At 39.8% G+C, this 13,018-nt stretch overlaps 1 protein-coding gene across 1 annotated transcript in view; it reads right to left on the bottom strand.

Moving 5' to 3' along the window:
* The window catches only part of LOC104276613 (mannosyl-oligosaccharide 1,2-alpha-mannosidase IB-like), a gene marked incomplete at its 5' end in the record, with an annotated part of 68,946 nt that extends 55,934 nt beyond the window's left edge, over positions 1-13,012 (bottom strand). The window contains one exon of the mRNA XM_009872995.1: positions 12,789-13,012. Within this exon, the coding sequence (XP_009871297.1) occupies positions 12,789-13,012 (224 nt within the window). The remainder of the gene's footprint in view (positions 1-12,788) is intronic.
* Positions 13,013-13,018: the final 6 nt, after the last annotated feature.

Genomic DNA, 13,018 nt, shown 5'->3' on the forward strand with positions numbered 1-13,018 from the left:
GCTGCTCAGGGAGGTGGTTGAGTCACCATCCCTGGAGGTGTTTAAAGGTCATTTAGATGTAGTTTTGGGGGTGTATGGTTTAGGCATGGATTCTGTAGAGTGGGGTTATAGGTTGGACTTGATGATCCCAAGGGTCTTTTCAAACCTGAATGTTTCTATGATTCTGTGATTCATTGTAAAGAACTTTTTTCTAACATCTAATCTAAATCTACCCTGCTCCAGTTTAAAACCATTGCCCCTCCTACTGTTGCTACATACCCTTGTGAACAGACCCTTACCAGGCCCCTTTCAGGTACTAGAAGGATATACAAGCTTTAGATGTATGTAAGAACAGGTAAGATAGACACAAACTCCTCCTCTTTACTCTTCTTTGATGAAAAAGAGACCATCTCCCTAACAAATATATTATACATAATTATAACAGTACATAATTAAGATAGAGATGACTCAAGCATGACAACATTGTTGATATGACTAATGAAAACTCTGGAACTAGAAAACCACCCACACCCACAACTCTTTTCTTCACTGGTTGTAGACAATAGTATCATGTTTATTTTGAGAAGTTCATACCCAATAGTTTCAAAGATACCGGTCCAGAGTAAACAAGCACGCATTCCCAAGATCACCAAACCAAGAGATTCAACTCTTTATGACCCAGAGTCCAATGTGAGTTTGGGCCTAGGACCATCAAAAACAGTTATGTTCCAAGAGAATACTCGCAGGGGCATATGTCACAAAAGGTAAGGAAAAGAGTGAAATCGCTGAGACACTAACTGAAGAGAAAAATATTGACTCACAAAGGCATAAAATCTGAGAAAAAGTGGAGATGGAAAATGTTGACTCAGCAAGATCAAGAATCAAGCTTCTCCAAGAATCAAATAAGGTTGGTATTTTCCCACCTTACGTCTTCCAGGCCAGCAAGGACTCATTCAGCTGGTAAGTCCGTTAATTTTCAGTAAGGAGTCTAACTGCAGAAGCCAGCAAATGATTGCTGTGTAACTCCTCCTTGAAGAACCCCTGTGTATGCTAGAAGATGCCAAACACACAGTCATCACAATTTTAGACTGACTCTACTTCTGAAGATTAATGCTGTGGCAAAAGATCATATCCTTGAAGCTGCTGTCATGCATGGAAGTTAATATTAGTTGGAAATTCTTTACAATCCTAAAGTACAGATGCCACAAAATTAAGCACTCAGACTAGAAAATGGAAGCTTAACTCCCTCCCCTATTAACATTATGTCACCTTCAGTCATTATCATTTTGGATTCCAGAAAGAAGGGAGAAAAAACAGAACACAAAACATGGTATTTAAGATAGCTGTCCAAGCCTAATGTAGCTTCCTTTTTTGAGGATTTCTTAAGATTTATGGAGGCTAGTATTTACTCTTACATCTCAAAGTCCAAAGTTCAGTCATTCTTAATAGGTTAAAAGATGAGGCAGCACCAGCCACCTGTCATGGTTTGGGAACCACACCCAGCCTTTGTGGGAGAATGACTGGGTCAAAAGCTAGCTGTGATCTGAAAAACAGCATGGCATAAGAAAAACAGAAGAAAAACTGCTGGGTTACACTTCCAAGTAATTCCTCCTATCCCTCTCTCCTCTCCCAGCTTTCCCATCTCCACACAGTGGAGAAGACGGCGATGCTGGTTTAGATGTCTTGGACTACACAACCCTTGGATGGCACTTGCCACCTTCACAGCCTGATTTATCTCCACTGTTGAGTACTGAACTGAAACCCGTAAGGTCAAACTGCTAACGATAAGCGACCAATTCTATAAAAAGGAGAGGTAGAGCAGAAAACGGAAACAAAATGCAAACCCTAAAACAGACAGAAATGTTTTAGAACAGTTTGATGTTAACGCAAGGCTTTCTAAACCCGGGGAGGTGCTCTATTCTAAGCATTATTGAACCCACCTGTAAGCCGATCGGGCAAGGCTATGGCTGACACAGTTAAGACAATTTTTCAAGGTAGCATGGAAGAACTCTACTTTCAGTCTGCACAGGTCCCAGAATCTTTTCTTATTAACAGAAATCAGGTAGAAAAATTAATTTGTTAAGTATCAAATTTAAGGAATATTTTATTTTTTCCATGCTTCCATGTATTTTCCAGAACGCTAGACAAGATTACATAGTTTACTTTTGTCTAAAAATTCTGTACTATGAATGCACAAAGGTTCAAAAGAAACTTTCCAGGGAACTAAAGAAGTGCAAGTAATTACAACTTAAGCAGAAATTATGCATACCATTTGGAAGTTCAGGCTGGATGTTGGTTTATTTACTTGTTACTGTATCAAAGGAAGCTCCACAGATACTTCCTTGTTTGTTTGGTTTTTTCCTTCTAAACTCAGAAGACACTTGAAATTTGCCAGGACAACCACCAGCAAATTCTAGAGCACAAAAGACTAAATAAAATTACATACCTTAAGCGAATAAATGACAATCTTCTGCTGGGGACTGATCAGGTGACTTGTGTCATTATGTGAACCTCCAAGATCAAGTAAAGGTGGCGTTTTCTTTGCAGTGTTTTACATTTCTCCTGCTAGTGTTCCGGCAGGTTACATTACCACTTGAAATATCACATATTTCATTGAGCATAACAATTCAGGCATCTTGCCAAATTGACACAAATATGTCAAGCCTCATTTTTCTTTGTAATCGCAGTAGACTGGATGATCTAGTCCTACTGCAGTGTGACAGCCAGATGCTGTTCTGAGAAAATTATGTCTAAAGAGGGCAGAGGGAGTGTCAAGCAAACAACTATGCATAACTGCAACAGCTTATTCATCTGAATAAAATTAGTGCTCAAGTGATTTACAGAAACCAAAATAAACATATCAGAAGACTACAGATGTCTGAAAACCAGAGCAAACCAAGGACCTGGCATTCACTTGTAGTGCCAGTAACTCAGTCTCAAAAGTTCTGTTGTTTCACAAACATGCACAAGAACAAAGTTACCATTAGGCATTTGACTTTGAGTCAACAAACTGTTCCCACTTCCTACTCCGGCCAGCAATTACCTATTGAATCCTGCAGTGCCAACATAGGTCTGTGCAAAAGCCAGCCAGAAAGATTCCAGGTTCTCTTCCATCACTGGATTTTTACAGATTTTCACATCAAGTAATATCACGAATGATGGGGGTGGGGGGGAGGGGAGAACGTGTGTGTTTTGGGCTAGGGTTTCTTGGTGGGCTTTGGTGTTGTTCTTATAAAACAGGTTCCTTTGGACACCAACAGAAGGAATGACAATTTCAAATCATTCTGTTCACCAGTATCACTACATGAAAAAGCTGAACCAAATTTCAAAACAGAAGTTATCTATAAAAACTTCCAGCAGAATATCAGTCACCTCATTAGCCACTGGTTTTAAGGCTTCACATGCAAGTATTGAAATGACAGCAGTGACAACTGATTATCCACTTCACTGAGTAGTTTATAGACATCGCATATACACATGCCTTGCTATCCTTCCATAGGTATTAGTCCCTCAATATGAGAAAGTTCCCAGACATGATAAAAAACTAAAAGAAAATTCTCAGTTATCAGGGTGACAGTTACTGCAGTGCAGTTAAATTCCCTTCCATCATCAGGGATGTGACTTAGTAATTCATTTCAAATAGGTAGAACATTCATATTCTATTCTATTCATATTCTATTCTATTCACCGCACTGATCTGGACCAACCTAAGTATAAAAGTAGATCCAAATTGATCAGTTTTAAGTACCTAAACCAATAACTTTAACAGTTCAGAGTAACAATAACTGCCTAAAATAATGTGCAAGATACAGCGATAAAACTGAAGTAAACAGTTTAATTCTTAACACTACTTTTCATTTGTTTTGACTTCTCCTGTTTACTGGAAAATGGCTGTTTCACAGATCCATTAATATTATAATTGCTGTGGATTCCACTGTCTCTAGAAGGTGGAATTATTCACAGAAGTGAAAACTTTAATTCCTTGAATACCCATTATAACACCAGAACTCCACGATGCAGAAGAGCCCGCTTACCCCTCTGTGCAATTCAGAATTCAATACATGCGTTACTTAATAATTTGGAGAACGCTTTCCACTCAAATAGAGTCCAATGACAGCAGAACAGATGCCTTTAGGAAACTAAGGATGTGTGATTATAGCACTGGGAAAACAGACACATGCTTGCATCATCTGCAATTATTAAGTTTCAAATTAAACAGTCTTCAGTGTTTCCAAGATAAACCTGATTAACAAGAGATTTAAAAGGTCACTAGAACCATGGTTCTTAGTCAAACTAGTTCACGCTATCATTTTTGCAGGACTGAATTTTCTCTTTCTTTGGAGAAAGAAAAAAGGAGGGGGGAGCAGGGAGGGGGGAAGGGGAGAGCATATTGTATATCTTATCCGAGAAAATAACTTCTCTCTTCTCTAAGAAGCATCTTTCCCACTGCTTTTGCCATCTCAAACAAGCCCAGAGAGCAGCAGCTGTTTTTTCAAGTTATTTTTATGGCATAGAGCAAATCTGATTTCATAAAAGTAATGAAAACAAGAAGGAAAGTTTGAAGTCCAGAAAGCCAGCTCTGGATTATGATCTTTTTAAATACGCTACAAAAAGGATGCAAGTGTTCTGGAGCAAAAGGAGATCCACTAACTTGCACAGGAAAATAGTAAATAGCACACAAAAAGCAACTCATTCATAAACATTGCAACATACCTAGAAAAATCTGCTGAGAAAACAGCACATGCTGTAATCTATTCTTACCAGCCAACAAACCTAAATCATGAGTACAACCCAGTGTATTCACCACAAGTTTCCTTACCCAGTAGGATATTCAGAGCAAGAACATGGCAGATGTCATCTTCCCCTTCCCGCTGAAGGATTTAAGTGATATACCACTCCCACAGACAGGATGTTTTTCTCACCCTTTATGAGCACATTCAAGTTTGATCCAATAAAAAGTAAAACGGATTAGTTTGATTTACTACTGATGGTCACCTGCTCAGAAGTGGCCTGACTGTACACTTCAGCAGTTGAAACATGTCAGCAGGTCCCAGAGAAAAATGGTAACAGATTGCTAAGAGGGATAAACTACGTGTGCAGCTTGCCAGGGCAAACTTCAAATGCCTTACTGGTCTACGAACATTTCTGTACCTCAGCGGAGATGAATGTCATGTTTCAAAAGTCTTCCAAGTTGCTATGAGCACACATTAAATGTGAAAACTGACATTTCTGCATGCTGGTATTAATAGACACAAAGTAATCTCATTTAAGAGCTCTTAAATCTTTATACAGCAAGAAAATACTTTCATCATATGCACTCCCTTAAAGCTGTCATTTTGCTCATGCCATACTGATCAGATTACATAACACTAAGCCAAATGAAAACCTCAAACTTGCTCTAATAGAATCACAGAAAATAGCTACCTGTCCATTGTAAGCCTCAAAGGCAGCACTACTGCAAGGAGTTGGGGAAGTATTTACAAAATCCTCTGATGGTTTAAGAGGTGACTAACAAGAAAGAATACCACATGATACATTAACGAAACTTATGCTGAATACTATTATGCAAGGTAATCCAGCTCACGGGTTGGCATCCTAAGAATACTTAAAATGAAGGTAGCAAGACAGAATCATAAATATGATTCAACATTTGGGCAAGTAAATCCTGTAAGAAGCAGAACTAGTGTAGCCCCATATTCCATACATCAACAGCCTTCAGCTTTCTGCCCAAACATTTCCTACTGCCTCGGTAACGAACCTCATACGTCAGACTGGATGGGGCTCTGAGCAACCTGGGCCAAAGATATCCCTGCTCACTGCAGGGCGACTGGAGTAGGTGATCATTAAAGGCCCCTTCCAGCCTGAAACATCTATGATTTTGTTGGCACCCCATAAACCCCAGTCCTTTCCTGCCACAGCGTCAGCTTCCAACCACCCTTCTGCAGCCACCAGTGAAGAAGAGAAGACACATGCGGTGGCTGGTTCAGACTTACAGACCAGCAGCAGATCGAGCACCACAAACAATTCCCAGGCCCATCACCATGATTCTTCCTTCAGCACTGTCTCCAATTAAGGTCTTTCTCTTTCACCCTGCACTGAGATAATGTACAAGATACAAAAAAGCACTTATTCTGACAGGTTATCCTAGCTGATAGATGTCACAGGGAAGTAAGAGAACAGACCAGGGCCAGCGAGGGCAACAGGTGAACACATATGGCACAGCCACATAAACTTTATTTGCTTAGGAGATAAGGCTAAAAGTAACTTTAATAAAAAGCAGTTTCTAGCTTAGGAAAGAAGATTATAAATAACCTATATCTTCTTAATTTATTTTTAATTTTAGAAACAGCAGCGTACCTCATTGGGTTCTCAAAAAACAAGAACTGAAATTACAAGGGAATATTATCTCTCTTTTTTTTTTTTTTTTTTTTTTTTTTTTTAAGATCTTCAAACACTAAAAAATGCAAATAATACAGAACCTCCAGATCTCTGAGTGAATGGATGAAGCTACATAATTCACTAGGTACAGGACAGTAGATCAAACAACAGCATAAAGACAAAAGGAATCAAAAGCCAAAAAATTTTATGAGCAATCATATTTTACAAGAACTTAAGAGTTCTCAATGCTTCTCACAATATTCCCCCCCATGAATAAGTGTATTTGCTCTCAATACAATAAAATAAAATCTATCTGTTGAACTTGAAGACAAATAGTAGAAGTCAAACTGATCAAATAAGAAGTAAATAATTACAATGTAAATCCAAGTATTTTGAAAAAGTTACAGTCATATAAGACATTTAGAGCCCTCAGACTTTTTATTGCAAGGTTTGAGGCAGCAGAGGAAAGGTACTCATTTTGTCCCTTTCTGGGCCTTACTACCTTGTTGGCCTGTTGAACATCCCTCTTCCCACAAACAGCTAATTTGCAACAGAGGTCTGAATTTCAGTAATAAAGGGATAATCTAGTTACTGAATTAAGCAAGATGATAGCACTAGCTGGAGCCTGCAACTGGAAATGAACAAATCCCACAAGCTATATCCAAACACATGCCCTCAAGTACCCACTTCTTTAGCCCGAATGGCTACTGTGACAAACAGCTGCCTACCCATCAGACCAGACTATTCTCACGATCAAGAGCTGCAATAATAAAAGCATGGGCTGGTGGAATAAAAGCCCTCACCATGTTTTGGACTTTACAGGCTTCTTAGGGAAGGACGTAAGAAGAGAAGAAAGAAGGTACAAAATTTTTCCTCTTTGCCTGTGTTTAGGCTCAGCTCAACTGTTATGAAAAACACATACATGTACAACACATGATGTCACCAAACTTGCAATTAGGTTGTTGTAAGGAGGCAAAACCCCATAACTCCAAACTAGCTGAGTAGGATCAGGATGTTTGTACTTACTGCAGGAAATGGAGAGGATCAGTAGATGGGAGAACTCTTCTAGGGCAGTATGTCCACAACTAGCCATGCTGCATACTACTGTCTACACTGCTACCATTATCAAGCAACTCATATCTACGTTAAAGTTCTTTTGAGATTTTAATCTACAAAACTCCAAATGAACCAAAGTGCTACTGCCTCCCACCCACTAGCTGGCCTAAATCCAGCCACCAGACTTTCTGCAGCTTTCCCACGCCTGATTGTTTTCCAGCATGCACACAAAGTATAGATCATGCAAAAAACCAACAAGTTAAAACTCCTCTTTCTGTTTTTCTCTTTTTATTTTTTTTAAACTGGAAAGGCTAAAAACTAGAGAACACCAGCTCTCAACTCACTCTTTCATAACACAGGAAACACTTTGGCAAACTGGAGTACAGCAAAATAACTTGAAGAAAGCGGTGCTCTACATATGATGTAGGCTGTTCAGCAGATGGGGGGGTGGGGAGGAGGGAGGACATCTAGACAGATGGTCTAGAATCTGCATTTTGTACTTCGTAGAAGAAAGTATTTCTCAGCCTACAATGTAACATGCTAATTTCAGCAGAACCTTAGAAATAATACAAGAGGGTACCTCTCCCACAGCCCAGTACAACTTCAAGAGAAATTCAAATTGAGTTTAAGGGTATAATGCAGTGACTGCAGAAGAAATTAAGAGAAATCAAACTCCCATAAACCCTCAAGTATCAGCACCATTTCTCAAGCCTCTTCTAAAAATTGAATCCAGAGTACAGAACGGCACATGACTAGTCCAACTGAGAAAAGCCTCCAGATAAAGATGGGCAGTGCTCTTGCAATAGCTTCAAGAGCTAAAGACTGATGCCAGTTAGTACTTTTTTGCCCTAGACATACAAGATGTTTCTGAACTCTGATTTGCAATGTACTCCTGCCCTCTTTGGTTCCACAGGTGTCACCATGAGGACCTGCCATGTCCTGAGTGCTGCACCCTAAAACATGCTTGCTTCTAGAACAAGCAGCCCTGCATTTCAGAGAGACTGTGGTGTCTACTCTGAAGTGAAGCTCAATTTCATGCAATGAAAAATTGGACAGGGTAGGAGTTGGGCTGCAGATATTACAGCGATTTCTGATTTTTCATGTGAAAAAACAGGTTCTCTGAATTGCAATAGCAAATACTCTTATTTACACTAATGAGCTGTGCCTCAAGTAAAAGTGGGAAAGGAACAGCAAAGCACTTCATGCACTTTTATACCTGATGGCATGGTAGATGATGACAGGAGACACCAATCTCACTGAGTAATAGAGGTTAAATTATCTCCTCTGCCCACTTCTACTACAGCTAATTAAGCTATACAGACCAGAGAAGATAAAATTATTCAAAATCAGCATATTAAGCCTTTCATGTTTCTTAAAGAAAAAAAAAAAAAAGACTCCACAGGATTTAATAGGAGAAATTAAGACTGAAAGCTCTTCAGAATCATTTTTGTTACTTTCACCTCCAAAAAGTAGAGATAGCAGCTGCTACTGCCATACAGACAACCACATATTGAGCAACAGAAGAATGAGCACTTTTAGACTATTGGCATACAGCTGCTCATCCAAAACTGGTCATATCAGACTGCTGAGCTTCTATCTTTGCTCAACATGGAAGTCAATACTCCTTAGCTTCAGAGAAAAGGTCAAAGGCGTGATTTCCACTGATCTATACCTACCCACACACAGAAGCCAAGGCAGTTGAGGTGGTCAGTTGTTTCAGCAGCATCTCCTATCAATCTGATTACATGAGGCTTGGTGGTTTGTATTTTTTAAGCACACATACGAATTATGACTTGAAGCAATACATGGAAATTTAGCAGCTGAACATACAGCTCTGCAAATTCCAAAGGACTGAACTGTTGACACAACTGTTACAACAGTGCTGTTACAAAGTGGCTTTGCAGCTTTGAGCTCATAATATTACTTGTTGCATCTAAGATTAATCTACTTTTACCACAGAAAGAGTCCTAACTTCTGACAAGTAATATAAAGAGCAGCTGTTTGACACACTGTTAAAGAAACAAGACTGCTCAACTTTCACATTATATATAAACTTATTTTTTTTAAACTGACAAACCAAGGAGATAACAGGGCATTCTCAATCTCACACATTAGATGCCACAAAATCATAAGAGTGTTTTGTTTTGGTTCCAAAGCTATCTTTCTGGTACCGAATAATAAAATACCTAAGACAGTTGGAAAGCAACTGGGCAGTGAGAAACACCTTAAGTGTTTATGTGTGGCAAGGGAGGCACAGAAGTTTGGGAGAAGCGACAGTTATCTAAAACCATGCAACAAATTTTGAGTGACACACAAGTTTGCTTGCCAAGATGTGCCTTCAAAACTGTGCTGCTCTCCTTCCAGAATCTTTGCAATATCCTGTGTGAAATGGAGAGAAATTCACCTTTGGGAAACGAAATCAATTTTTTTAAAAGCATGTATATGCACAAATCTTCACAAGTCCTGGACTAGCCTTTTTCCACTCTCCTTCCTTCCAGAGGCACAACCTTGGAGTAAACCTTTACAATAGTACTAACCCATTCCAGTAGTACTAACCCATTCCACGTATGTTATCTTGCAAGTGCAAAGAGTTTACCCACAAAATGAACAGCTCAAAATGAGTTTTCACTTGCACTATAGCCCATCCATTTCCCAAAACACAAACTGCAGTTTTATTCCAGGTTTCAATCATCTTACAAGAAAGTTGCTTTTGTTTGAACGATAGGCAAGGACATCATAATTCTTGGACGAATACTTAAGGCCATTAGGAAGGGAGTGGGCTTCCCCTTCTCTCTTTTTCTGCCTAGAAGTGAAGAAGGGATGAGGAACAGGAACAGTGAAAAGAACAGGTTAATGGAAGATGTAAAATTAATGTCGCCAAGGGGAAACCACTGTAAAAATAATAATAAAAGCACTCAAGAGTGTCAATGGGACCCAGGGGAAGAGGTGGGAGAGCAATGAGGAAATACAGAGAAGGTCCAGGGAGAACCACTGTTTGTACACCAACACTGAAGCATGGCTGCACAACTCTACCTACATCGTTGCTATATTTTGCTAAAAGACAGAAATATGAATGTCCTCCAACAGCCTAAAAAGCTCAAAATTTAAAGGGTAGGTGAAAATTAGTATTAAAATATTATAGTCTATACACAAAGGGAGCAGCATAATAATACGTGTCATCCAAAAAAATAACACTTAAGAGTAGCTGAACCTTGACTTTGCTCATTGAAAGTACACTGAGCAATTTTCCATCCCAAACTGAGACAAGTAACTTAGCATTTTTTCCATCCTAAATTGAGACAATAAGTAACCTAGAATTCACTACTTAAGACCCTATACCTTCTCAAAATACCGTCTGTCAACTGCCCCACAATCCACGATCAGGAATTCCACAATGAAAATGGCAATGGGTGTTTTCATTTATGGAAAACAGTCACACATCAGCTACGAGCTAGTAAATAGCCTATTGACAAGACTACGTGGTAATAAGCCAAAAAAGTTGCTTCAAAAGCAAAGCACATAACGTTGCTTCACAATGCATATTACGGCATTCACACAAGTCTCTTACAAGCAGGCTTTTATAGTAGTTAGGATGTGCGTAGTGTAATCCAATGGTTTGCAGGGCTAAAACAACAGGAAAAATATCTACTCTTGCTCAAATAACTGCTCAAAAGGCAGCCATAAAAATCCCCACGCATACAAAACAGGGACAAGCAAACAAAATTAATTTAGCTCTGACAGTTATAAGTTACAGCTTATCAACACACGACACACAAAAATGATATGCACTTCGTTACTAAAGCTGTAGCCTCAGTAAATACACTTAAACAGGAAACCTGAAAAGGACCCACCTAAGTAGGTTAATCAAGAGCAACACTCCAGAATCATCAGCACCAACAAAATCCTTTTTCTACGGCCCATTTACTGGGCAACATAAGGTACAACAGTCACAGCTGGAGTTCAAAAAAAATTTCTGAACTCTTCTTTTTGTTTCACCTGTCTTCTATTTTAGAAACTGATGTTGACTGCATGTAGGCTGTGACAGGGGAAGCTAAAAAATAAGATCACCAAAAACGACAGCAAAAGATGAGAACTTCAAAGGCATATTACAGAGTGTCTAAACCTATGTTTGGTGCAACTTTTAACCACACCAGCAATTAACATCAGAGACAGAAGCCCCTGTTAAATGCTAAGCATCCATGCCCTTTAAGCTGGGGAGAAAGAGCTCATGATAAGTGCCCCAAGACATTCAACAGCAAAAATGCCTCAAGGAAAGATGCCACAATAATCAGGTAGTCTTTATAACTCAGATGAATAAAAAGAGGCAATTATACCCTCTACTCTTAATCTAGCACAAATAACCTTTAAATAATTCTTATATCATGTTCTCAAAGGAACACTATCGGCATAAGTAACCTTTCCTTAAACTTCACTGTATTACTAATTTGAGTATGGCAGGGCATATATTTTATCACCCATCATCATCACATCTTACACATCTTTGACAGAGAAAGAGATATCAGTCAGTTTCATTACAATCCAGGTACTAGGGTAGGATTTAAGCTACTAAGGTATGTTAGAAGCAAATAAACTGTGTAACCCTCATTTAAGTTCTTTTAATCTCAGTTTTGAAGGCTTAACTTTGCATGACCCAGTCTTAAACATTTAGAGACTTGCACCACGGAAAGCTTTAGGTGGCCCGAAAAAAAACATCAACAGCACGACATTTACCCTTGTTAATGTTAACTGCTATTTTTTTTTCCAATTTCCTCACACTGGGACACAGACTTAAGGAAATTCGACCAAAAGCACCTTCAGTCGTCTGCAACAACCTTGTAACAAGTGATCTTAAGGGCCAGAAAAGGTGACTGTATCATCTGCACTAGTTCTGTGTCCTGCAGGTCGTAGGCTGACAGCCTCAGGGGTCACAGCATGAAGTCTTTGTCAGATCAAAGTTCTTGCTACGCTATTCAGCAACCCGCAGACGTTTTGAGTAAATAAAAGCTATAGAAAAGCACAGAAAAGCTATAAAAAAGAAGCAGTAGTTTTTCAGTCACTTCTACAGTTCTCCACGAACACTGCAACTCAAGCAAGCTGGTTCTTTCCACAGCTGACCCAGGGCATTGGCCAGGGTGAGGGAACAAATCAACCACCGGTGGAGAGCTCATTTTTTACCCTTCCAAGCTCTCGCCAGCCAGAAGGCAGAACTCACGCTGGAAAAGAAAACATGGAGCCACGGCTACACATGGCAGCTGGAGGACACAAGGCTGTCGCCCAGAAGTTGACAAGGACGTCAGCGAGAGGGGGGACAGCCGTTACAGCGAGGGATCTATTTTACACGGGTCTTCCTCCCACCCAGCGAGGAAGGAACCTACCTGTGCCGGTGCTCGTCGTGCCCTTGCCCGTGGATGAGGAAGCCGCCGAGGTTCTTGTCCCCTTTGCTGGTGTCCACGTGAGGGATGAGCACATCCTCCAAGCCCAGGTCAAAGCGCTTGTGCTTCGAGGAGTCGGGCAGGAAGAAGAAAGCCCCGAAGCACAGGGTGATGAAGGCACTAAGAATAAGGAGCAGGATAAATTTTTCGGAGAGTCTCAAGGTAGCCCTGTG

This window comes from Apaloderma vittatum, unplaced genomic scaffold, assembly GCF_000703405.1.
Source record: "Apaloderma vittatum isolate BGI_N311 unplaced genomic scaffold, ASM70340v1 scaffold8337, whole genome shotgun sequence".
Taxonomy (NCBI): Eukaryota; Metazoa; Chordata; class Aves; order Trogoniformes; family Trogonidae; genus Apaloderma; species Apaloderma vittatum.